The 26,799-nt window shown below is 62.2% G+C and overlaps 1 protein-coding gene across 4 annotated transcripts in view; it reads right to left on the reverse strand.

Moving 5' to 3' along the window:
- Window positions 1–3,571: 3,571 nt before the first annotated feature.
- LOC144996414 (uncharacterized) overlaps window positions 3,572–26,799 on the reverse strand; it is a 37,082-nt gene continuing 13,854 nt past the window's right edge. For all 4 annotated transcript variants that reach the window (XM_078955874.1, XM_078955875.1, XM_078955876.1 and 1 more), the window contains 2 exons: window positions 5,482–6,063; window positions 3,572–4,467 (listed from right to left, as the gene is read on the reverse strand). In XM_078955874.1, coding sequence (XP_078812000.1) covers window positions 3,631–4,467; window positions 5,482–6,063 — 1,419 coding nt within the window. In that variant the 3' untranslated portion in view covers window positions 3,572–3,630. The remainder of the gene's footprint in view (window positions 4,468–5,481; window positions 6,064–26,799) is intronic.

Genomic DNA, 26,799 nt, shown 5'->3' on the forward strand with positions numbered 1-26,799 from the left:
ACCGCCGCCAGTATCAGCCTCATCGCCAGGCTCTTGCCGCACTGCCTCGGGGCGAGGCACAGGGTGTACGGGTTGGCGTATCGAGCAAACTCCTTTTCCACTTCGTGCAGGTGGCTGCGCGCCGGGTCCTGGTAATCGTAGCTCTCGGAACCCAGAGGCGCGAGGTTCAGCGTGCTCAGCAGGGCGTGCTTGTGCCTGAAGAGCTCGTCTCCGAACTGTGCCTCGGTGACGCCCAGCACGACTCCTCTCAAGAGCTCCATCTGAAAGGGCTCCATGCGCATGCCGTTCGTTTGGAAATATTCAAACACCCGTTCTACCATGCGCCGAAATCGATACATGAGGCGATCGGAGGCGTCCCCTTCTAGATTTCCAGAGGCCCGTATCTCGCGCACCCTCGCCTTCGCGCCTTCCAAACCCAGCTCGCGAATCAAGACGGCTTGCGCCACTCGGTCTGTCATCAGCCGATTGTATTCCGAGACCCTCTCCCGTTCGGAGCGCCTGCTCTCCTCCTCGACCTGATCCTTGTAGAGCCTGAGCCGTACGCAGTCCACAGCCACAGCCAAAGGCACCGGCGGCCTGGAGCCAGGCACGGGATCGCGCACGATTTCTCTTCGCAACCAAAGGATGTCATCAGGGTCTGGTGACAAAGTTCTCCACGGAGCTCTCGACAGGCCAGGGCGCGCGAGGCGCAATGGCCTAGGTCCACGCGTGAGCTCGCTGCTCGAGGAGAGGGCAGCGGGTGAGGCGCTGTGTCCGGCGGAGCTCATCGCGCACAGTGCCTGGGCTCGCCGAACCCGCGACGCAGAAAGACGTCCCTGCAAGGCCGCCGTGAGCGAGTTCGTGCTGCCGCTCAAAATCCACTTCAGGTACTGCTGGCTCTTCTCCGGGATTCCCGTCAGCGATGCGGCGCGACCGAGAGACGCGTGCCTGCCGGGAGTTTTAACAGATCTCGAAAGAGTTCGCTTCAACCGCGTAATGATGTCGGGAGACGGCGATCCCGAATTCTGCTGCGAGGGAAGGCTCTCGGACGTCTTCGGGATGAAATCTTTCTGGCTCACCACCGACGGAAGGTTGGTCGTCGTCGACTCGCCTTTCGAAGACGCCAAGTTGTCTCTGCTGAGGCACCGCAATCTCACGGACGCCCTGGCTCTCTGGGAAGTGCAGCCCGAGCTGTGCTCCCGGCTCACCGAGGACTCGAGCGCTGCGCACTCAGCCTTGATCGGGCTTTGCGGGGACGCGTGCCGCCTGAGCCGAGGCCGCTTCTACAACCTGTACGCCAGGTACCCTTTGCCCGTGGAGAAGCAAAGAGGCGGCCTCGCTTCCGCACCTCCCCAGAATCGTAAGGCCCCCGTCGAGGAATGCGACGTCTCCGCTCGAGAGATACGTTCTGGTCAGGAGTTGCTCTCGATCCTCGCACCTCTCTACGCCACGTATTTCGCCCTGGTGGAGGGGGACCCGGCTTTGGATGAGCTCTGGCGCAGAGTGGATCTCCTCGGGGCGAGGTGGCTGGTTCGAGAAGAGTTTTCGGAGCTGAGCCTCTCCGTCAGGCTGCGCGACAGTCGGTTCGCGAGATTGGCGTTCGCCTGCGCTTTCTTTCTCTCCGACTGTTGAGCATGGCAGGTCTTTTGGGCGCAGAAACCGCCGCTCATTAACCCTGGACGCTGACCCGCGAAGGCCGCCGTGATCAGCTCTCGCTCCACCGAAGACATGGACCCTCCCAAGTTCGAAGACAAGGAAGAAACGATTAGGTCCATGCTCAGCACCCGCTTTGGCAGCTACCGCGTGGTCTTCAAGCAAGCTGCGTGCGACGTGTGGGTGCGAGGCAGAGATTGCACGGTCCAGTACCAGGTGCGCAAGCGCCCGGACGGGGCCGGGTGGTACGCCTACTCGAAATCCGAGTCCAGAATATTGGGGGAGTCGGCGGAAGACGTGATAAAGCTGTGCGTGAAGGACACGATTTCCGAACAGGACGAACGGGAGGACGAGGTGGTGGGGAAGGAGGACAACGAGGATGAGAACGAGGCGTCGCGGCACGACTACGAAGTGATACGCAAGCTCTTGGAGCGCGAGAAAGACAGCCGGCCCCAGGGAGAGACGATCCCGGACGTCGGGGACTATCGAAGGGCCGGGGGGTGGTTGAACTCGGGGCGGAGATGCGAGGATGGCGACCGATCGACCGAGGACGACGAGAGTGGCGATGAGCGAGACCGCTTGCGGGAAAGCTTTGGCAACCTCAGGCTCGGGGCAACGGATCGTGTGAAAGTCCAGCACCGCCATGCCGCTCGCCCCGTCAGCCCGAGTCTGGCTAACTGGGACCTCGACCCATCCGAAAGACGCTGGCCTGGCTTCCCCCCTCCAGTCCGTCGAGACCTGAAACCCGTGGAGCGCCTCTTCGCCAGGGGAATCCGTTCGATCTATTGTGGTGACGAGGAAGTCACGGATTCGAAAGGTCCATCGGAGTACGACAGCGAAGAGGATGGATACTCGTGGGGCTGCCGAGATAACAAGTCCTGAGCGTCGCAGCAAGCACCCGTACAAGCGCAAGGCAATGGGGCTGAATTTAGAAATTTAGAGTGTGTGTAATAAATTTTTTTTAAATTTTATTTCATTTTCTACCCATTTTCATCGGAACCACTTTACACCTCAGAGCTCCGGTCTATGTTCCGTGGAGATGAACGAGGTCGGACGAGCCTTTCCCGTCTACTTGAGCCCATAAGCAGCATAAGAGCGAAGAGACGAAGCCTCGGTCTTGTCTACTTGTCTGTTTCTGGAGCGTACACTCACACGAAAGCAGTCTGATACAACAAGCCCATCCGCCACTGCAGCAATGTCAACCACTCCAGAACAAGACTTGTACTCCTCGGATGTGACGCGCACCAGGGCATCGTCCTTCACGGTCACAACGGACACTGAATCGTTCACCACGGCCCGCAGTCCCGAAGGAGACGGTGTTGTTCCCGTATTCTCGCCCAGAGAGATGGCCCGCTCGGAGTATGACGGCGATTCGGGCCTTGAGGAGACCGAGGCCGAACCGGACAGCGTCCTTTACCTCCAGCTCTCGTCGAACCCTGGGATCGCAGAGCCGCGGATCGATTTCGAGCCCCCGTCCGATTCATCGGGAAGCGAGATCTACAGCTCCTCCGATGACGATGAGGAAGACAGCAGCATAGAAAATTATGATCGCTACGACCCAGCACTCCGGTGGCACCACCCAGACGTTGTAGACCACATGCGAGGACTGGGCCTGGCCATCGACGAAGAAGGATACTGGTTCGATCCGGGTTCCTTCCCCCTCTTCTCTGAGCCTAAAGGCGTCGTGTTTGAAGACGACGATTGAAGTTCTGCTTGCTGTGTGTGTGTCTGTTCACATTTTCGCTACCATCTTTATCTTATGAGACTCAATAAAGGTTCTGCTATCTGATAACCAGTGTGCTTGGGTTTGTCGAGAGCTCCCGACGCTCGTGCAGTGAAAGGTTTAGGGGGAGCATGGGTTCGAAACCCTAACGCCGGGAGTTTGAAATGGGGGACATAAAATGAAATAAAGAAACGTGACCACCGGCAACAGCAAGCGTTTGAGCCTTTTCCCTTTTCATTTTATTGAGGTGAAACAAAACAAAACACAGCTGCATTTCACGTACAATGAACCTCTCCGCATATTCTCACGGAGCTCTCTCCCCCGTGAATCTCGTCTCTTGTGTGGCAAAGGAGCAGAAACGCGGAGAGCACGTCGTCCCTGGTGTATTCGCCCCCCTTGGACTTTTTGCCTCCGGTGACCACGGTCCCCCCGCCGCCCTTGGCTGACTCCTTGATCGAGACGGCAGCCATTTCCTCCCTCAGTTTGCCCAAGAGCCGCTTCCCGTGCTCTGCGTGCAACCTGTCGGCCAACCTGCTGTCGGGTAGGGAGATGGTGTCTCGGATCTCCAGAGCTCGAGCGGTCGCGTCCGTGGCCAAATTGATACCGCTCCTCGACCTCCTGTACATGTGCACGGCCATGGAGGAGCCGGTTCTCGTGCTGGAGCCGGCGCCCCGAGAGACGCCCAGGGTGGCTTCCACGGCTCTGCCCTTCCCCACAGCCTCGGCCAGCACGGCCCAGCCGAGGGACATGACGCACTCGCAGTAGCCCAGATCGTCCCTCTCTATGGCGGACACGGTGCTGAGCACCATGGCCAGTTTGGTCTTGGCACTGACGTGTTTCCCCAGCATGTACCTGGAGTTGACCTGGGACCACTTGCTGTAAAAGAGAACCCTGAAGCCAGCGCGTGCCAGAGCGTGTTCGAGCAGCTCCTTCAGGTCGGCCAGCGCGTTCACGTAGGTGTTTTGCTCAAACACCACAACCACCGGCACCTCTTTCCAGTGCGCTGAGGGCAAAAGGACTTTGAGCAGCCTGACGTGAGCGCTCAAAAGGGCCGCGTACACCCTGGTGACTTGATCTAGGTCACGTATCTCCAGCTCGTCCAGTGACATGATCTGCAAAGAGACGGGGGAGAAAGCAGGTTTAGGTACTTTGTGGCGAAAAACGAATTGCACATAGGAAACCGCTGGCTGCTCAACACGATCACATTCCGCTTCTTAATCATCATCATCATCGTCATCATTATCATCATCATCATCACTTGTTGCAATATCACCCTTCGAGTAAGACGAAGGTTACGCTTTGTCAACATGTCTTTCTGTCCCGCGTGCCGCAGGGCTCGAAGACAACTCTTGAGCCTCATGCGCATGCCGTGGGAGCTGCTGCTCTCCCGGTACGAGTTCATGGTAGCCCTCGCTTCGTTCCGCCGCAACATGGACCTGTTCGTCGAGATGGACATCGGGCAACTGAGGACGGCGTACAGTCAGGTGGTGTCGTTCTCGCCCGCGAGAATACTGGTGACAGACTCGCTCGTCTCTCATTACGTGCTGAGTTCGAGGAACGAGCACTCGGGGCGAGAAGCTCTGGCTTCGGCCCCGCGCGTCCCTGTGGAGCTTTCGGAGGCAGTGACCCTTGCCCTCGGAAACAGCGTGCCGAGACGTTTTGTGCACGATTGCATGAGCCAGCATGAGTGGCGTGGGCATGAGGAGATGGTTCTCTCTGCCTTCGCCTCTGCAGAGTCTGTGCGCGGCGGGCCCCTTAAGTACCTGGCCCTGGTAAAGGCCAGCTCCCGGAACGTGGCCTCTCTGCACACGGTGGTGGCGCTCGCCATTACGGGCTGGCTGATGGAGCTGTCGGGGCATAGCGCGGGGAGTTGCAAGTGCGGGGTCTGGGAACAGGCCCTGGAGCTCATCTCGTGCTCCGTGCCAGATGCGGAGACCTCCCTCAGCGTGCAGGACGAGAACCGCGTAAGCGCGTACATCTGCACCCTGATGGACGTGAAGCCCGGGCCCGAGGAGCGAGCTCTTCCCGGGCCGGCTCCCGATTACGGGTACGTTTTTAGAGATCTTCTGGTGTCCGGTTTAGGGGGGACAGAGGAGGGAGGCGCCGATCGTGGGCGGGAGACCTACCACTAGCTTGCCTCCAGCGATCTCCACGGCGCAACAAACTCCGGCGCAGGACCTGGAACCTCCCCCGAAGGTTGGGTCCAGACACAAGTAAGCCCTGGTCACGATCGATCGGGCCACGTCTTCCAGGGCCCAACAGTTGTTGGACAGGAACCTGTTGATGACGGAAGCCTCGAACGGGACTGTGGTGTCGGTCTTGATGTCTTCGGACGAAGTGCTGCTGCTGCCTGTGACCTCGCTCTCGAAACCCTTGGGTGAGACCATGTTCATGAGCTCCTTGAGCTGCCCGTCCACCGAAATGTGTTGCGGGCAGTAGACGCCGAGGCAGCAGCAGGTGAGCCCCGGATCCCTTTCGTGGTATGCGCATTTGAAACTCTGAGACACCACGTGGTAAGCAGGGCCTCCCCGGTCGTCGCGGATGTCCGCGACCTTGTTCAGCCAAGGCGTGTTGTTGACGTGGCTGGTGATGTGAACCTGTTTCCGTCCTCTGAACGCGATGTTGGGCAGGACGGCCAGAAGCACCTTGGAATTCACGAAGCCTACTTCGTCCACCAGGATGAGGTCGGCGCTCTGTCCCCTGCTCGCCTGTGAAGAGAGGCAATAAAAATTGATAAGGAACAAAGAAAAGGGAAAGGAGAAGAACACAGAGAAAGGAAATACGAAGGGAGAGGAGGAGAATCGAGAGACGCTAAGGGAAATACGAAGGGAGAGGAGGAGAATCGAGAGACGCTAAGGGAAGCGCCGATGGACCGCTGGCCTTCAGAATTAATAGACGATCCGCAGTGGGTGAGCCACTGCGTGGAGGAGGAATGCGCTTTTGACGACCGATACATCCCGGGCTGTTACGTATGCTCAGCGCACCTCAGCAAGCACTCGTGCTCGGGATTCGACTGCGCCCTTGTGCGGGCTATGGCCGCCCGAGTTTCTTACGCCTCGGCGTCGGGGGAATTTTCCTGCCCCGTGGTGGGGCTAGCCGCATTTCGCAGGGAGGACCCTGACTTCAGGGGGCCCTGGTACTCTGGGACGGAGGCGACGGTGGGCTACGGAGCATTGGAAGTTGACCCGCGGACGGGCGGACCTCGCGGAGGTCCGTGGGTCGAAGACCAGTGCGGCGTATCGGCGCGGGTGCTGAAATCCTGCCTGCCGGCCATGATTGCACTTTTCTCCACCATCCTCACGCGGGAATTTGCAGACGAGTACCGGACCGTTGAGCGCGGAGAGGGTCAAGTCCCGTCGCAGCGCTGCCGATGGACCTCTCGAGTGTTCAGGCTCGCGGGCTGTATCGAGTTCCGGACCGTCGGCGAGCGGGTCCGAGCGGACCTAGGAGATCTGGGAACGGTGAGGGACGCCGCTCTCAAAAGCGCAGCCGCCGTGTCCACCCTTTTCTGCTCACCCGAAGCTAGGATCAAGCGCTTCGTGAAGAAAATGGTGAACAAGCAAAGCGACAAGCACTCGAGGAGAGACGGCTTTTACACTCTGGTGATCATGGCCTCTCTTTGCTTCTTCCCTTACTTAAAACTCGCCGTGCTGAGCGAAATGTTCGACAACAGGACCCTGGTGCTCATGTTTTTCGACAAGACCCTCGCCAGGCACAACCAGTGGTCCATGCTCTCTACCAACGTCCACCTGCACGTGAAACGGCCTCAGTTTCAGAGAGCGCTCGCCGACGCCGACCCGGGTAGACTCCTGCCACTGGTCGTGAGGGCCGCCTTGGACGACTACGTTTCTCTATCGGGTCAGAGCAGCGAGCTGAAATGCCTCCCGGCCACAGTAAGGGCCGCGAGCCAGTCCGAGCCTCGCTCGGAGAAAATGGAAACGCGCTCCGATGCCGCTCCCGAGGCAAAAGGGGGATGCCCTCTCCGGCGGGCTTTTACGAGGTCCACAGAGGCAGGGTCGAGGAGAAGAGAATCCGCGTGAGCGACGAGTCGCCCTCGTCGCAGCGATCCAGACAAATCCGCGTGGGATGACGACATGCTACCTTTCGTCCGATGTCTTCGCATCTCACGCTGAACATTGTACCTCGTGGCTGTTGTTTCTCTGCTGTGTTGTACCTACGCTACCTTCAATAAAATCTCCAACGAAAATGTGTCTGATGTGTTGGTTTGCATGCCTTGCCATCTTTTCTACCCCTTCATCCCCCCTTAAGAAAAGAACGGAAAAAAAACAAAACAGCGCTTGTTCAAATTCAGGTTTGGTGTATCGGCTTTATTTTCCCAACCATGTCACCCCAATGATACAAAGAAACGATGAAACGAAAGACAACGAAACAAAAAACAAAACAAAACAACAAACATAGAACCAGCAACTCGCACACGTTCCACAGCAGCACAAAGACACAGGAGGGCCTTAGACATCCCCATATCTCTTCTCTTTCAGTTTCCTCCCTTTCTTTCGCTTGGAGCACAGAGGTCTCTTCCATTCCACCCCTTTGCGCCTCGCGCGTTTCGCCTCTCTCGTCTCCACGTGGCCGGACGCGTCCTGCTCCCGTAGGGCCGCGCTCTCCAGAGGCAGCTCTAAGAATCGCAGAGCACGATCCGATTTGAGCTTCTGCAGCGCCTCCCTCTTCCACTGGAGGTTGACCAGGGCGGTCAACGGCGCGTGTCCGAATCGCACCAAAGCGTCGTACGAGCTTTCTGGGTTGGCCCTCGCCAGCCTATCGGCGAAAAATCTCACAAACGCGATCTCGCATCGCAAGCAGTTCCGCGATGCGCTCGAAGGGCACGTGGGCTGAGGCCACGGGTTGGGCCGAGTCCGATCCTCTTTGTCCTCTCGCAGACAGCCTGAATCCAACGTGGTCGTCATCAAACACGTAGATCCCGTCCCGAGACAGTTCCTCGGGCGAGTCTCCCATGAGCACGTATCCATGAGGAAGCTTGCGCAGTGTGCAGTACGATGTGATGTGAGCGAACAGCCAGACCAGAGAAGCGATCTTTCTGTTATAGGACGTGGGTCTTGTCGTGTGTTTTAGCTGTCTGTCCACTCCCTCGCTCAAAGTCGCTCCGATCAGCGGAACCTTCGCTACCCGAGACACGCTCCTCACCAGGCTCCACGAGGTCTCCACCGACAGCCCCGACGCCACCAGGTGCTTGAACAGAACGATCCTCTCGGCCGTCCCGTTGTACCTGTCCGTGTATCTGCGGACAGGGTCCAGCGAGGCCATGCACACGTATGAGAGCAGTTTGTCATTGGTACCCGTTGAGGCAACGGAGGCCAAAGAGAGCTTGAGCTGCTCCACCTCGAGGCCCGCTCGCGTGCGATAGTCCTCCCTCGCCGGGTCGGGGCAACGCGTCGCCAGGAGCCTGGCCCTTTCTCGGCTCCTGTTCAGCGAACCGTAAAAGCGGTGCAGCCAGCGCACGGGATGGGTGCTCAGGTACCTCGGGGCTTCCAGCTCCTCCAGCGTGCGCACGTACGATCGGAGCTGATGAACCACTTCTTTCCCTAGGGCTATCTGTTTGTCCATCTCGTCCCGCCGCTTGATCGACTCCAGCTGCTCGAGGAACCTCACGGACCTCGGGCCACCACCCGTACCTTCCGCGGGCCGCTCCGTCCCGGGAAACGCGCCTCCGCTCGGCCTGGCCCCGGCCACCTCCCCGAAGCCTTCGCTGTTGCCCAAGTCCAGCGCGGCCGACGCGGCAGAGTCCGGGTCGACGGGGGGCTCCGCGCCCTCGTGCCTCAGCGTGAAGTGGCAGCAGGAAAACATTCTCCTGGTTTCTTCCCAAGTGTCCAGGGTAATGTCGGTTTCGAAATAGCACTCAGGGCACTCCTTGGTGTCTGCGACCAGCCTCGGAATCATTGGGTAGCGCAGCACCAACGCGAAAAAGTCCCTGAGAGAGTCCAGCGCGAGCAACGACTCTTCGGTCGAGATTGTGCCGAACTCCCTGCTCAGCCTCGCGTACACCTCCAGGGCTTCGGAGAACGTGAGGGGTTGGCCCGGCCGCCTGGCGATGGCTTCTCCTTCTTCTATGCCTCGCACCGCGAGCCACAGGGTGAACTCGTTCACTCGCTCTCCGCCCGGGTCCGCTGGGGTCGAGGCGGCCGTGCGGGGCTCGGAGAAAGTCCTCGCGAATTCTAGCAGCGTTGCGTCCGCGTGGCCCAGCAGGCGCGCCGCACAGGCTCTGTCGTACAGCTCGGCCACGGACCTCCGAGCCGTCACGGCTCTCGCTTCATCTCTGGAGCCATCAGGGCTTCCAGGGCGCCCGGAACCAGCGCGTTCGCGACGAGCCGGTGACCTTGCCACTCGGCCAGACAAACCATGAGTCCTATCCATCGCGGGTCCCCCGAACACGACGGGTGCTTCACGTCTGACCTGAGCCCCGCCTGAGGCCAGAGGGTTGTTAGTTGAGCGAACGTGGCCGCTCCGCTCTCTGAGAGGAACCGCCTGGGTTCGCCGTAGACGGGTCGCGCCCCGTAGCTCGACGAGGACGGCGATGCGGCCAACTCGCGGTCCAATCTCTCGGGCAGTTCTTCGAACTCGTAGGCCCCTGCCTTCGTCACGATCACGCAACGGGAGAGCTCTCGGGCGCGCTTCAGCATCTCCCCTCTGCCTCCGCGCACCACCAGCGTGACACCGAACAGTCCCGGGGGCGCGTCCGTCGATAGCACGTTGCCCAGCGCCAGAGCGCAAAGGACCAGGTCCAAGATCTTATCCCCCGCCGGGTCTGCCGATCCGTGCTCAAACACTGGCCTGAGGCCGCAGCCGAACGTCAAAACGGTGTGAACGTGATACGTCAGGGGTGAAAACGAACAGGGTCTGTAATAGCGTACGAGCTTGCCTCTTTCCGTCAGATCGAAATGCCTTTTCCAGGCCGGGTTGGGAGCGGGTGCGAAAAAAACGTGGCCCTCCACGGCAGGGACGTCTGGAACCAATTCGATTTCCAGTCGAGAGTTCAACGTGAGGATACTCGAAAGGCCTCTCTCTCGAAAGTCGCACTTTACTCTCAGGGGCGCGGGCGTTGGTACCGCAGGGTCTCCTTCTTCTCCTTCATCCACAGCTACCCCTTCTAGATCTTGGTCTTCTTCTTCTTCTTCTTCATCCTCCTCCTCTTCTACCCGTTCGTCTTCATCGTTTTCAGCTCTCTCGGTCTGCACCTGTGCATTTCCCGCCTCTGCATTGAGCGTCAGGGAGGCAGCTCGGCGCCTCATCTCGACGAGCGACGCCTTTGTGTCCACCGAATGCCAAAACCTGTCTCGCTTGAGCACGAGTCGACCGTCTGGGCTCCTCTGCCATCTCGGAGGGCTCGAACGTAGACGGGGAAGCCATTCGCAAGGTCCTCGAGCTGGCGCTTCAAGCGGCGCTTCGGTTCCCGACTCCCACCTGAACTTCAGCTCGGCCACCTTTGAGCAAAACGATCCTGGCTGTCTCTTTGACCACGGCGAGGGGTCCTTCCAGGTCTCGGGGCCTCGTATCCCCCCAGGCACTCCGTTCATTTCGCAGAAGGCCATGAGCGAATCTTTGTTGCGCATTCGCAGAGTCTCCTGCTGCTCCTCCGATGGTTCGGCGTCCTCGGGTGCGCTGACGAGCACGTGCAGGCCGGGATCGCCCCGTATCGCTGCGGCCCTTAGGGTCCTGGGCTCGGAATGCAGCACCAAGTTGCCAGAGTGTCTCACCGGTATGACCCCTTTGGACCTTTCGACCAGAAGCGCGATAGCATCGTCCTCCCGCGGGCCGTCCGGACGTGACACCAGGTACCCCGTCCTTCTGCTCCTCAGCACGTCCAAGTCCCTCGGCAGCGCGTGGGTCCAGCGACAGGCGAAAGTCTGCGAGTCTGCCTCCGGGGTGTACACAGTTACGGCGCGACTCCTGAAGGGGCCCGTGGCTCCCGCGAACCAAGCCACCGCGCGCTGCAGGTAACCGTACAGACCGCGTCTCGAGCATCTGATCTCCAGCTCTGCGTGAGTGTTCCCCGAGAGCATGGCTCTCGCGAGCGAGTCGGCGAACTCTCCGGCCGAGCTCACCTCGGCCCGAAAGCTCCAGCTCTCGAGCTCCTCTTCGCCGTCGGCCTCCGGCTCGCGGCCGTCGTCCTCGGGAACCGGCTTCGCGTACCACCTTCCGGGCTCCGCTATTTCGATCAGGCTGGAGATGGGCATGCGAGATTCGCGCTGAAACCGACTGGTGCCTCTATTCGTGACGACGCAGAGGCCTCTGGTCCACCTTCTTTCCGAGGGGCACGTCAAAACGCGCGATCGCAGCACGTCGAACCCTCTCCACTCTCTTGGGTTCAGGGCCCTGGCGTGCCCGTCTGCCATCTCCACACGCCCGAGGCCCTCGCCGGGGCGGCCGTGGTGCGTGAACTCCTCCGGCGGAGCCCCGCAGAGCCATCTGACGATCTCGACCCCTGCGCCCTCCGGGCCCGCGGACCTGGAGCTCCGGGACACCGGGTAGTCTCGCTCCCAGTCGCTCGGGCGCGAGGTCTCGGCCGGGACTTTGGCAAAAGTCCACAGAGCGTCCTTCAGTCTTTCCCAGGAGCTCTCGCTCGTGGCGTAGCCCTCCAACGGATCCCTGCGCCCCCGACGCATGAACATCTTGTCGATGGCGGACGCTTTGTCCAGGCACTTGATGCGTGCCCTGGCCTCGAGCGGCTCGGGAGCAGGCCACGCGGGGTCTTCGTTCGTCAGCGCGTCGGTCCGGAACAGCGAACAGTTCTCCGCGACCACGGCCACGGACTCCAGCCTCTGAACCAATGGGCCTTTGCCCCTCAGGTAGAACAGGGGAGACTCAGAAGCGAACGCCACCGTGTGCCCGTCTATCACGGACATGCCGGGGCGTCTGGCGGACGCCGTCGACTCGGGTCTCGAGGCCCCTTCGCTCGCCAGCCTAAGAAAGCTCCAGTCCCCCAGGCTCGTCGAAACTCTGCCCGGGAAGGTCTCGACCCTCTCGAACACCAGCGCGGGTCCCAGCGTCTCAGAGTACGCCCTCAGGAGGAGGTCTTCCTCATCCCCCCGAGGCAGCAGCTCGCTCCCGGGGCAGAGCTCGGAAGCGCTCAGGGGTCTGGGCTCGCAGCACCTGGCCAGGAGCGGAGCCAGCCTGTGGTCCCGGGAGCAGAGGAAGGCTCCGATTGTGTTGACCCTGAGGCTGCGCGAGTGGCGGACCTCTGCGTCCGTTCCCCTGGTCCAGGCAGACGCACCCCTGTGCCTGCTCAGCGTGAACAGCTTGCAGGCCGGGTGGCAGGTCAGTCTGCAGCTCTCGGCCAGGTGGCCCAGGAGAGCGTGCGCCGGGGGCAGAAGGCCCTGTCCGTGCAGGACGAACTCGTAGTCGAGCATCACGTCACCCCGGCTCATCTCTGGCACGCAAGGGTGCACGGCTCTGTAGAAGCGAGTCAGGCAGGCGCTCACGTCAAAGTCCTTCTCTGCCCCCCTCGTCGCCAGGACTCTCGCGCAGTGGCCCAGCATCACAGCCTCATCCAGGCAGGCTTCGTACGCAGAGCCGCACTCTCCGGGGCACCTGTCGGCCCTGTCCAGCGCGAAGCGCTTAGGGCGCGCGTTCGCCGCCAGGTTCAGGTTGTATTCACGCAGGGGATGGGAGAGGGCGTCCTCCGAGACGCTCCCGCTCGACTCCTTCTCGGCCCTCGCCACCTCGACCGTGGGGAAGAACTCTCCGTCCCCGATGGCGCTGTGGCACTGTCGGTCCGCCGCCGGCGACCTGAGCCACGAACGCGTGTGTGGGGGCTCTCCTCCACACGGGCCTCGAGCGAAAGGCTCGTCTACGGCCAGCTCCAGCTCGCAACGCCCGGCCGTCCGGCGGGAAGATCTGAAAATGCGCGACAGCCTGCGCTCCTCGTAACCCCTGGCCTGATCGCTGCGCACGGCCCGTTCCAGGCTGGACGCGGCGTCTGCTGTGAGCGGGAAGCGCTCCAGTTCGTGGCCGGAGCGGCTCCAGATACGTTCCCTCCCTGTCTCCGGGGCGTAATTCAGCTGAAAGTAGCAGTCGGGCGGCGGGATAGTCGAGGAGGCGGCGATCTCGCGCAAGTCCTCGGTGAGCCTCGTGCAACGGGCGCCACCTGATGCGCGGGAGCCCGGGCGCACGCCCTGCGTGTCGGGAATCTTCAGGAGGGCCCTGTGACGGCCGCGTCTCGAGTGAAACACCCCGCAGACCCTCAGTATGTTCAAGTCGGCGGGCCCCAGCGTGCGTATGCCTATCGTGACCCACTTGAAACGAGAGCTCGGCCCGAGCCCCCTCCCGAAAAGGACGATGTGGCCCGTGGTCCTCTCGCAGATCGACGGAGAATCCACGCGGGCCGGCGGATCTGCCTCTTTGATGCCCCTGGCGTCCGAGAGCGGCGCCCTGCTCGGGGTGCCCCGCAGCAGAGCCAGGTCCCCATCCAAATCCTCGTGCATCGGGCGCTCGGGCGACTCGGACGGCCCAAGACTCGCTAGGCGAGGACAGGTGCCAGGTACGTGCTCTGACACGATCTGCTTGAGCTTCGACAGAATGGAGCAGTCGCTCGCCTCGAAGCGAATGCTGCTTTCCCTGGAACCTCGTTCGAAGCCCGCGTTTTCCATGCGTAGGTAAGAAAGGACCAGTGCCCGCGCCTCTGTCCACTCCAAGGGCCCCGAGAACCATAGGCTCGTCGGTACGTCTGGGCCCGCCAGCTTCGCGAAGACTTCCAGCGCGTACAGCACTGCCGCGCAGCTCGCGCCGTCGAGCTGAGGAGGAGCGATCACGTCCATGCCCCCGGGGATCAGACACACGGCCCGATCGAAGAGGTACGCCTCTGACCTGAAGCCCTGCGGCATGACACCGCTGTACCGAGGGGTCCTGTAGACACGCAACGTGGGCGTCCTGCTTGCAGACGGTGATCTAGAGTTCCCTCGGACGACCTTCGGCGAGGATATCAGCAGGCGGGGCGCCCCTGGCGCGCCTGTCTCGATCTCCAGCACAGAGTGCCCGCTGGGAAACCATTCGGTGAGCCGTCCGCTCGGGCCTTCCGCAGCTGTCCTCGTCCTCAATCTGCTCTCGCTTTTGCTTTCGGCCTCCCGGGTTTCCCGTGCTGTCGTCTTCCCGCCTCTGCTCACACCTGCAATGTCCTGGCGGCCCGTGCCCCTTCTGGCGTTCGGACTCGACTTGGGCACGATCACCAGAGCATCCCTGAGAAGGTGCCTCAGCACGGCGACGTGGTCGTTCTCGGCGAGCACCGAGAACGCCAGTGGCGTGGAGATCACCTCCCTCAGAGCCGCAAGGCCGGAGAATGCGCCGTGGCGACTTTCCGCCGTTCCGTCCAGTTCCCGTAGAAATCCCTGCCTCCCGCTGGCGCCGGGGCCTAGCGCGGGCCCCGGGAACCAAGGATCTTTCGGCTCCAGTTCCCTCAGGTCGAACGCGCGGTCGCCTTCTCCGGGTAGCACGCACCGCAGGGCGAACCGCGTCCCCAGCCCGCAGTTGCCCAAGGCAAGGGCGCAGAGCGTGCGGACAACCTCCTCGCGGCAGTCGGGCGAGAAGACGAGGCAAACGCGAGCCTTCCAAGAAGACACCACCTGGTAGAGCGACAGGCCATCTGAAGCGTAGATGATACCCGGGACGACCTCGGCTCCGCTCACGTCCCTCTCCTCGACCTCGTAGCCCACGCTCGTTTCTGGCCACCAGTGGGAAGAGCCGCCCGATTCGATCTCTGAGCGCTTCGAGATCACCAAAGCGGGCTCGGCCCCACCGCCTGCGAGCGCCCTGAAGGCCACGTCCGAGAACACAGACAGGGTCTCCCTGAACACGGCGAACGCGCTGTCTGCGGGCCGCAGCCTCCTGGGAGGACGGGGCTCCGCGAATCGCTGGATGCTCAGCAGTCTTCCATCCTCGTCGGCGGTGATCAGCGCACCGTCACCCAGCCTCGCAGCGTAGAGCGACGAAGCGTTCGAGATGCTCAGGGGGCTAGGCCGCAGGCGCCGCCGACGTTCCCGCTCGTACGCGTCGCGGCACCTCGACCGGTAGCCCTCGAGCCACTGCGGATGGAGGCGGGCTCGCAGGTTTCGGCCCCGCGTCCCAAACAGGTAGGCCAGCTCGTCTTCCGAGAGTTCTGCCTTGCCGGCGCGGAGGCATGCGTACACGTAGCGGATGTACTTATCACACATGCGGACGGGGGGCCCCGAACGGCCTCCTCCCGAAATTTTCGGAGGCGAACGGGCTTCGAGGGAGCTGCTCTCGAACACTTCTACCCCATGGACACGGGCGCGGCCCCATCTTTCTGCTCCGCGTGGAGCCGGGCCGCCGGACATGCTGGCGGATCGCAGCGCACGACGCTGTTCCAGGCCGTGGAGTCTGCGTTTCGGAGGTATGAGGAAAGGGCTGCCGCTTGGAGGAAGATCGAACGAACGGAGCGTGAGACTAGCGGAGGGGAGCGCAGAGAGAGCAGAACCGGATGGTCCGCACCGGAGGAGGTCGAAATGAACACAGAGGACGAGTCGTTCGATCTGGATTCTCCGTCCGAGAGGTCCTTAGTGAACTTGAGGCGCTGCGAAAGCGAAGAGAGCATGTCTGTGCTCTCTCAAGGAAGCGAAGGCGAACCCGAGGGCGAACCCGGGGACGAACGCGAATACAGCATTTCCTGGGTACCCGTGAGACGGGAAAGACGCTGGCGCGAAGACTCTCTGAGCGACGGACGCCTCGGTCCGGGAGATCCTCCGTGCGGGCCCGCCCGGTGCCTCAAGTGCGAAGCCTACGACGCCCACTCCCAGTCGCTCGGGCGCGAGGTCTCGGCCGGGACTTTGGCAAAAGTCCACAGAGCGTCCTTCAGTCTTTCCCAGGAGCTCTCGCTCGTGGCGTAGCCCTCCAACGGATCCCTGCGCCCCCGACGCATGAACATCTTGTCGATGGCGGACGCTTTGTCCAGGCACTTGATGCGTGCCCTGGCCTCGAGCGGCTCGGGAGCAGGCCACGCGGGGTCTTCGTTCGTCACCGCGTCGGTCCGGAACAGCGAACAGTTCTCCGCGACCACGGCCACGGACTCCAGCCTCTGAACCAATGGGCCTTTGCCCCTCAGGTAGAACAGGGGAGACTCAGAAGCGAACGCCACCGTGTGCCCGTCTATCACGGACATGCCGGGGCGTCTGGCGGACGCCGTCGACTCGGGTCTCGAGGCCCCTTCGCTCGCCAGCCTAAGAAAGCTCCAGTCCCCCAGGCTCGTCGAAACTCTGCCCGGGAAGGTCTCGACCCTCTCGAACACCAGCGCGGGTCCCAGCGTCTCAGAGTACGCCCTCAGGAGGAGGTCTTCCTCATCCCCCCGAGGCAGCAGCTCGCTCCCGGGGCAGAGCTCGGAAGCGCTCAGGGGTCTGGGCTCGCAGCACCTGGCCAGGAGCGGAGCCAGCCTGTGGTCCCGGGAGCAGAGGAAGGCTCCGATTGTGTTGACCCTGAGGCTGCGCGAGTGGCGGACCTCTGCGTCCGTTCCCCTGGTCCAGGCAGACGCACCCCTGTGCCTGCTCAGCGTGAACAGCTTGCAGGCCGGGTGGCAGGTCAGTCTGCAGCTCTCGGCCAGGTGGCCCAGGAGAGCGTGCGCCGGGGGCAGAAGGCCCTGTCCGTGCAGGACGAACTCGTAGTCGAGCATCACGTCACCCCGGCTCATCTCTGGCACGCAAGGGTGCACGGCTCTGTAGAAGCGAGTCAGGCAGGCGCTCACGTCAAAGTCCTTCTCTGCCCCCCTCGTCGCCAGGACTCTCGCGCAGTGGCCCAGCATCACAGCCTCATCCAGGCAGGCTTCGTACGCAGAGCCGCACTCTCCGGGGCACCTGTCGGCCCTGTCCAGCGCGAAGCGCTTAGGGCGCGCGTTCGCCGCCAGGTTCAGGTTGTATTCACGCAGGGGATGGGAGAGGGCGTCCTCCGAGACGCTCCCGCTCGACTCCTTCTCGGCCCTCGCCACCTCGACCGTGGGGAAGAACTCTCCGTCCCCGATGGCGCTGTGGCACTGTCGGTCCGCCGCCGGCGACCTGAGCCACGAACGCGTGTGTGGGGGCTCTCCTCCACACGGGCCTCGAGCGAAAGGCTCGTCTACGGCCAGCTCCAGCTCGCAACGCCCGGCCGTCCGGCGGGAAGATCTGAAAATGCGCGACAGCCTGCGCTCCTCGTAACCCCTGGCCTGATCGCTGCGCACGGCCCGTTCCAGGCTGGACGCGGCGTCTGCTGTGAGCGGGAAGCGCTCCAGTTCGTGGCCGGAGCGGCTCCAGATACGTTCCCTCCCTGTCTCCGGGGCGTAATTCAGCTGAAAGTAGCAGTCGGGCGGCGGGATAGTCGAGGAGGCGGCGATCTCGCGCAAGTCCTCGGTGAGCCTCGTGCAACGGGCGCCACCTGATGCGCGGGAGCCCGGGCGCACGCCCTGCGTGTCGGGAATCTTCAGGAGGGCCCTGTGACGGCCGCGTCTCGAGTGAAACACCCCGCAGACCCTCAGTATGTTCAAGTCGGCGGGCCCCAGCGTGCGTATGCCTATCGTGACCCACTTGAAACGAGAGCTCGGCCCGAGCCCCCTCCCGAAAAGGACGATGTGGCCCGTGGTCCTCTCGCAGATCGACGGAGAATCCACGCGGGCCGGCGGATCTGCCTCTTTGATGCCCCTGGCGTCCGAGAGCGGCGCCCTGCTCGGGGTGCCCCGCAGCAGAGCCAGGTCCCCATCCAAATCCTCGTGCATCGGGCGCTCGGGCGACTCGGACGGCCCAAGACTCGCTAGGCGAGGACAGGTGCCAGGTACGTGCTCTGACACGATCTGCTTGAGCTTCGACAGAATGGAGCAGTCGCTCGCCTCGAAGCGAATGCTGCTTTCCCTGGAACCTCGTTCGAAGCCCGCGTTTTCCATGCGTAGGTAAGAAAGGACCAGTGCCCGCGCCTCTGTCCACTCCAAGGGCCCCGAGAACCATAGGCTCGTCGGTACGTCTGGGCCCGCCAGCTTCGCGAAGACTTCCAGCGCGTACAGCACTGCCGCGCAGCTCGCGCCGTCGAGCTGAGGAGGAGCGATCACGTCCATGCCCCCGGGGATCAGACACACGGCCCGATCGAAGAGGTACGCCTCTGACCTGAAGCCCTGCGGCATGACACCGCTGTACCGAGGGGTCCTGTAGACACGCAACGTGGGCGTCCTGCTTGCAGACGGTGATCTAGAGTTCCCTCGGACGACCTTCGGCGAGGATATCAGCAGGCGGGGCGCCCCTGGCGCGCCTGTCTCGATCTCCAGCACAGAGTGCCCGCTGGGAAACCATTCGGTGAGCCGTCCGCTCGGGCCTTCCGCAGCTGTCCTCGTCCTCAATCTGCTCTCGCTTTTGCTTTCGGCCTCCCGGGTTTCCCGTGCTGTCGTCTTCCCGCCTCTGCTCACACCTGCAATGTCCTGGCGGCCCGTGCCCCTTCTGGCGTTCGGACTCGACTTGGGCACGATCACCAGAGCATCCCTGAGAAGGTGCCTCAGCACGGCGACGTGGTCGTTCTCGGCGAGCACCGAGAACGCCAGTGGCGTGGAGATCACCTCCCTCAGAGCCGCAAGGCCGGAGAATGCGCCGTGGCGACTTTCCGCCGTTCCGTCCAGTTCCCGTAGAAATCCCTGCCTCCCGCTGGCGCCGGGGCCTAGCGCGGGCCCCGGGAACCAAGGATCTTTCGGCTCCAGTTCCCTCAGGTCGAACGCGCGGTCGCCTTCTCCGGGTAGCACGCACCGCAGGGCGAACCGCGTCCCCAGCCCGCAGTCGCCCAAGGCAAGGGCGCAGAGCGTGCGGACAACCTCCTCGCGGCAGTCGGGCGAGAAGACGAGGCAAACGCGAGCCTTCCAAGAAGACACCACCTGGTAGAGCGACAGGCCATCTGAAGCGTAGATGATACCCGGGACGACCTCGGCTCCGCTCACGTCCCTCTCCTCGACCTCGTAGCCCACGCTCGTTTCTGGCCACCAGTGGGAAGAGCCGCCCGATTCGATCTCTGAGCGCTTCGAGATCACCAAAGCGGGCTCGGCCCCACCGCCTGCGAGCGCCCTGAAGGCCACGTCCGAGAACACAGACAGGGTCTCCCTGAACACGGCGAACGCGCTGTCTGCGGGCCGCAGCCTCCTGGGAGGACGGGGCTCCGCGAATCGCTGGATGCTCAGCAGTCTTCCATCCTCGTCGGCGGTGATCAGCGCACCGTCACCCAGCCTCGCAGCGTAGAGCGACGAAGCGTTCGAGATGCTCAGGGGGCTAGGCCGCAGGCGCCGCCGACGTTCCCGCTCGTACGCGTCGCGGCACCTCGACCGGTAGCCCTCGAGCCACTGCGGATGGAGGCGGGCTCGCAGGTTTCGGCCCCGCGTCCCAAACAGGTAGGCCAGCTCGTCTTCCGAGAGTTCTGCCTTGCCGGCGCGGAGGCATGCGTACACGTAGCGGATGTACTTATCACACATGCGGACGGGGGGCCCCGAACGGCCTCCTCCCGAAATTTTCGGAGGCGAACGGGCTTCGAGGGAGCTGCTCTCGAACACTTCTACCCCATGGACACGGGCGCGGCCCCATCTTTCTGCTCCGCGTGGAGCCGGGCCGCCGGACATGCTGGCGGATCGCAGCGCACGACGCTGTTCCAGGCCGTGGAGTCTGCGTTTCGGAGGTATGAGGAAAGGGCTGCCGCTTGGAGGAAGATCGAACGAACGGAGCGTGAGACTAGCGGAGGGGAGCGCAGAGAGAGCAGAACCGGATGGTCCGCACCGGAGGAGGTCGAAATGAACACAGAGGACGAGTCGTTCGATCTGGATTCTCCGTCCGAGAGGTGCTTAGTGAACTTGAGGCGCTGCGAAAGCGAAGAGAGCATGTCTGTGCTCTCTCAAGGAAGCGAAGGCGAACCCGAGGGCGAACCCGGGGACGAACGCGAATACAGCATTTCCTGGGTACCCGTGAGACGGGAAAGACGCTGGCGCGAAGACTCTCTGAGCGACGGACGCCTCGGTCCGGGAGATCCTCCGTGCGGGCCCGCCCGGTGCCTCAAGTGCGAAGCCTACGACGCCCACTGCAAGTCCGCTGCTGAGAGCTACAGAAGGACCTTGGGCTGCTACACGAAAACGGTGTCCGAGCTCATGTTGGGCTTCAGGACCGTGCTGGAGAGGTATCCCGAGCTCAGGGTCGACACGGGCGACGAACGCCTGCACTTCATGGTTCAGGCCGCGCTGGGCCGTAACAACCTGGTCCGAGAAATGGTCCGCCTCTCTGCGAGGAGGACTCACGAGCGCGCGCTCGGGGAATCCAGGCGGGGAGAGTCCTGTCGAGAGTCCTGTCGAGAGTCTGCGGCGGCGGCGACCGTGTGCGAAGCGCTGAACTCCTGCTACACGGACGGCGAGGCGCTGCGGATGATCCTGGAGCGCTACACCGACCTGTACGTGAGGTACATGGAGGTGTGGAGGGGGATGTGCGCCAAGATTTCCAGGGATGTCACGCCACTGGAGTTTGTGGAAATCGTGCGGGACAGGCCCGGGGTGAGCCACGGTGAGCCGTGGAGCGAGGCGAGAGCGTATGTGGGTCGCTTGCTCGTCAAGGCATCTTCGCTGGTGCCCAGGCGCGTCGGGGACGAGTGCGCCCGGACGCTCAGGATGCTGGACCTCGAACTGTCCAGAGCCAGACCTCAGAGCTCAGAGGGTCGGGACAGGGTCCTCATAGGGCACGTGGAGAACGTGCGCGAGCGTCTCGACGAGGCGGGCTCCGGCATGTGGAGCTGGGATTTTCACTCGAACGATGCCTACTTTGACATCAGGAGCGACCTGGCGGTTCTCGAGAGCCTAATCGGCATCGGCGACATCTCCGTCAAGAGCCTGCTTTACGAGAGATCCCTGCTGATCTCTCAGTTGAGAAAGGTCGTGAGGAACGAAGGTTCTCTGGAGCTCAGCCTGAGCAGGGCACGCGGCGAGCTCGCGGAGGCCCGAGCGTCGATACGCCAGCTCGAGGCCGCCAGCTCCTACTCCGCGTTCTGAAGGTGCGCGTACGGGGGTGGGACGGGACGCGGTAAGATACTTAACGCGGAGGGCGACGGGCCGAACTCGCCATCCCCCTCACCATGGACGTCGACTGCGATTACTTGACGATCGGCGGTGTCGACGCTGAACCTGACGGTCTGATTGACTCTTGTCCGCATTGCTCCTCCGCGCGCTCCCTGCGCAGGGCATTGGTGTACCAGCCAGCGCACCAGGAATCTGACGGGGTCCCGGCTTCCATTTCGGTCAGGCCGGTCACTTTCGAGGAGGCTTCTTCCGGCAGCATGGTCCCCTACGTGCTTTTGCATGAGACAAGGGACGGTCGCGGCATCGACCCGGAGGACGGGGACGAGACCGCGCATTACTACACGGTGCGGAACTGCCTCGCCTCGATCCGTGGCAGCGTCCACCTGAGAGACGCGGCGGAATACGGAACCTGGCTGTCAGAGGTGGACCAGTGTGCGGCGGCACTCGGCCGGTTGCGAAGCGCAGCTCACGTCTGCTCTCACCTGCCCGACCTGAAACGATTTGTGCTCGAGCAGAAAAATGACGATGGCCTGCTGCACCTCGCCAGCAAGTGGCTCAGGCGGGGCGAACACGCAACCGTCGGGATCGAGATGTTCGGGCCCTTTTTCGTCGATGTGGCTTTCGCGCCGGTTCTTCACAAGATCTTGAGATCTGACTGGCTCGTTATGCGCAAACGGAACTGTGGCACCTGCAACGAACTGAAACCGGGCTGGGCTCAGGAGTTCTACGACGCTCGCGAGGTCCCGCGCTCGCCAGACAGTGAGATGAGGTTCGTGGGCCACCCGACTTGTCCTTGTTGCAAGCCGGGGGAGGCGAAGGACCTTGGCGTCGTGGCTCGGGCCATTGTGAGGGAGATGAGGCTCTGCGGATACACCCCTTGGTCCGCTGTGCAGGCGGTGCGGCGCTGCGAAAGCTCCATGCTGGAGCTGTCGTGCTCCGAGTGCCGTCGGGTGATTTTTACCCATTGCGCATTTCTCATGGAGTGCGCTGCGGTCGAGGCTTCTCGGGAACGCGACTGGCTGGTCCGCAACGAGGCCGTGATTCAACTGTGCTGGGTCGTTCATTCCCTCCTTCCGCTCGAGAAGCAAGCCGCGTTCCCTGCGACGGACCTTTCGGGCGCCTGCTGCGTATCGGAAAACTTTGCAGAATCAGAAGATGGGGGTGGAGGAGAAGGAGAAATCCCCAGACGAGGAGAAGAAGGAGGGAACGGGGAAGGAGAAGAGGATTTGCCGGCTTGCGAGACGCGCCAGCACGGAGGGGCTGCTGCGATGTACGCTTGGGCTTTTTCGGTGGCCGCGCACTGCGTCGCGTTTCAAACCTACGAGCGAAACGGCTCGCTGGATTTGGAAAAGATCGTGGTGCTGTACGCAAACGATCATCTCCCCATGCTCCTCGACGATCAGGACGCCCGGGGACAAGGCATCCTGACGACGAGCGTGTCGCCGGACCCCAGACTGTTTGAGACGGCAGCGCTGAACACTGGCTTCGTCTCTCCTGGGCTCGACCCGAGGGATCGCCTCGAGGAGCGGGACATGCGGGTCCCCCCCGCCGGAGAAGTGCTGTACGAGCTCCCTGCACCGAGGACATTCCGTCGCTCGGGTTCCGGGACCCCGGTCGCCCTGGCGGAGATCCCCAGTCACACCGAGGCCCGGGCTCAGGATCCCGAAGCGATAGCGGCCGCCATAGCGCTTCACTTTCCCAAAGTGTCGCCGTGCGCTCTCGACCGTCTGAGCCTAAAAGTGCCTCGACCCAGCTCGCTCAGGGCTGACGCCAGCTTGTTCTGGCCTGTGTTTGTCAACCCCACAAGGTCCTGCCACAAGCTGTTCAAGGCCCTGGCTCTGCCCGCGTCTCCGAGTCCCGCTTACGCGCTAGAAACGTTGGCGCGAGGATGGCGACGGGTGAAGGACCTCGTGCGACCAGACTCGCCTCTGCCCACCGCCTCCGGAGGGTGGGTCGCTGTGGAGCGCGAGCATTACGAACGTTATTTCGAGGGCCCCCTGGACCTCTTGACGCGCGCAGGGTTGACGAGTGAGAGCGAAAAGGAGGCGATGCAAGAGGCTTTGGCGAGAGGCGTTTTGCCGTGCTTCGCGGCCGAAGGGGAAAGCTTACCCGACGCGCTTGTGAATTCCACCCTGGCGCTATCGTTCGCGGCCAGCGGGTTGAGACTCTCTGCGCCTCGTCACCTTGGAGGAGTAGAGCGGGGTCGGCGAGGAGTAGAGGCGGACGGCCGGTCCGCGGTGAGAGTCACCGTGGCGGGTCTGTTGTACTTTGCGGCGTGGTACGTGCTGGTGTACGGTAACGCTCTGCACTCTCGTCCCAGCGCTCTCGAGGTTCTGGCTCGCAACCCGGGAGGAACGGACGCAGACAGGCACTTGCGTGCGGCCATGGAACTGAAGATCGACCGACGCGCCACGACAGGAGACTGGGGAGAGGACGACGTCGGCCCAGACCCGTCTTGCCGCTACTCTGTCCACGGGTACAACGACCGCAGCATCGTGAGAGCCATGCTGATCGTGTTTGAGGGATTGCTCGATGCTCGAACCGTGCTGCGCGCGGCACAGCTGTACGTGCCCGAGCTCACGGCTCAGCTGCCTTTCTTCATGGCCCTAAACGTCGTTCCCTGTACGGTGAAGAGCGCGATCGAGGCACGCGACTCGTGGTTCGCTGCCCGCCTAGGCAACGCGGAGTCGTCTCCGAACGACCCGCCTTACGCCTACCTGGGCGACATTGCCCACGGGATTCGCAGCAGTATGAGAGGCGCCTTAGATCGCGGCGACGAGCGGCCCGTCGCGGCTCCTCCAGCGAGCCTCGATGCTCGAGCCTCAGACCCCTGGCACGGCTGCCTCCTGTCTCTGAGCGAGAGCGACGACGACTGGGGTTCTATCCTCAGTTGCGCGACGCGCGACCTGGAGAGCATGTCTGTTCAGAGCGACCCAGATTGCTGGGAAAACGAGGTGGAACCAGGGAACCAGTACGTCGATTCGACCGCTCGCCATCCAGGCACTGCAGACGGGACGGAACGAGTAGCGACCTGCTCTGAGAGCGCCCCTCGAGACCCCCCGGTCGCCTCCGGAGATCAAGACGTTCCGAGCGCGGCACTCGCGCAGCGTGACTGCCCTCGGTCGACGCTGGAAACGCTGCTGGTGGTGGACTCTCCAGATAGTCTCGGCTTTGCGCACCAAAAGGTTTTTCCCAGCGAAACCGCGGACGCGAACGAATGGCCGGGCTTTGTTGGGGTGAGCTCGGTTCCGAGTCTGAGAAAGCCTTGCCTGACGAACGTGTGGAATACGACTTTCGCCAAGACGCGCAGGGACGCCGTGCCGAGCTCAGAACCTGCCGTATGCAGCTCGGCGTCGCGCCCGTGCAAAACCCTGGCGGAAGCGCTCTGGCTGATGTTCGTCGGCGCGTACGGACGCCGAGAGTCGGACTCGGCTGCCCTGACGGTGGAAGCCCTCGCGGTTGTTGTACACTTGGCCTCGAAAATCATCGATAGAAATTCTACCTCAGGCCTAGGGCCCTGCAAAGACATAAAGGCCCTGTGCGGCGACTTGTACGCAGCGCCGGAACAGTTTCTGCCCGTCGTCTCCATAGCGGCAGGTTTGTTCGGGCGCAACGTCACGGTCTGCTCGCAGGGGACCTTCTTTCACATTTGCAACAGCCATCACGGGAACTCGTGGGTGCAGGGCTTTCTGGAATGCGACGGATCATCGTGGCAGCTGAGGGGCCTGCCGCCGCACACGACTCCAATCGAACTTCTGTTCGAGAGTGGACCGAATCACAGAGCGGGCTCGCTCCGCGCCTACGCGAGGCTACACGACCTCGATGTGATCGAGGTTCCTTCGGACGGTTACTGCGGATTCCACAGCGTAGCCCAGCTCCTGTTCAATGACACGGCCAGAGGGGAAACCCGCGCGTCCCTGGTGACGAGGACGGCCGAGTTTGTGTTTCTCAACGCGGAAAGGGCAGACGTCAGAGAGACGTACCTGACAGTCAACGGACCCAAAAACGTCTCTGAGCTGAAGCGACTCTTGTCTGAGGAGAAGAGGTGGCTCAGTGTACAGGAGGTAAAATACATGCTAGAAGCTCACGGCAAACGCTTGGGACTCCTCACGGAGACGTCGTACCCGATCTACGATAGGGCTTGCGCTCACATCGTGTGGACCCGAAACCATTACGAGCCCTTGAAACCCAAAGTGTTACGATGCTGAGCTATGCTGTTTTCTGTCAGATGTTTTTTTTTTATTTTTCCTTGTTGTTTCGATGAGGTGATGGAAATAAAAATCAAAGACATACCAAATTCTGTGGTGCACGACTGAATTCTTTATTTTGTGAAAAAGGAATACACTGGAAATACTGTACATGAACACAAGTACATGAACACAACCGCAATGCAGTCAGAGGGTGAGTTTCTTTGCTTCATGCGAGATAAAGTAAACTGCAAAAATGGTACATGGCGACTGCTCTCGGTAGAAGCGACACGGGTCACTACACAGTCAGAAGGAACATTCGGTACACTGCCCCGTTGCCGAGTGAGAGACGGTGCGTGCGCTACAAATTGAAGCAAATTGAAGTGGATGAAACCTAATAGTACATGCTGCTTTGAGTGTCCTCTTCCCGCTGAGGGAGCCCTAGAGAGCTTTCCCCCGCCCCGTCACCGTGCGTGTGCTCAGACCCTCTCGAGGTCCACCCGTCTCCAGCCACTCCTTCCCCGTCGAGTTCTTCGTTCTGATTGGCAAAGGCGGCGGCGAGCGCTCTGGTGACCAGGTCGTACCTCTCCAACGGGTTGAGCTGAGCGAGGGTCACGGGCCCGGCGACAGCGGGCTCGACCACAATCACCCGATTCCACTTGATGACTTGATTTTGTATCCGTACGACAAACGGGCCGTAGGGTTGCACCTCGAAGCCTTGTTCCGTGGGCAGAGAAAGCATTTCGTATCGTCCGTCTCTACCCAGCACGTCCTCCAGCGGGCTTCGCGGTCCCGTGGCTCTTTCGGAAAAGCCGCACAGCCCGTACACTTGGTGGATGAGCTCCTCGTCCTCGGGCAAAGTCCACTCTCTGAAGTAGTTTCTCATATCCCCGGCCTGGAGCCACGACACGCAGCTGCGCTCCTTACTGCGGCCGCCCTTTGAGCACATCGGAGAGCCGTAGGCTGAGTGCGGGCACGCTCCGAAAACGGCGATGTACGCCCGCTTCAGCTTGTCAGCTGCCGCGTCGGGCACGTATTGTCGCAGGTTTAGCTGGGAGAGGGTTTCCCACACGGCGGCCAGACCTTCCAAAGCACCCCATGCGGGCCCGTTCCCGTCCCAGACGTACAGCGTGTCGACAAGGCACGCCAGCAGGTCGACCCTAAATCCCGTCTTGACCCTCCAAATGCGAGCCGGCTGTATGCGCTTCATGGTGAAGCCGAGAACCCTCAGGGAA

Source organism: Oryzias latipes, chromosome 12 (assembly GCF_053564925.1).
Source record: "Oryzias latipes strain Hd-rR chromosome 12, Olatipes_Hd-rR_3.1".
Lineage (NCBI taxonomy): Eukaryota > Metazoa > Chordata > Actinopteri > Beloniformes > Adrianichthyidae > Oryzias > Oryzias latipes.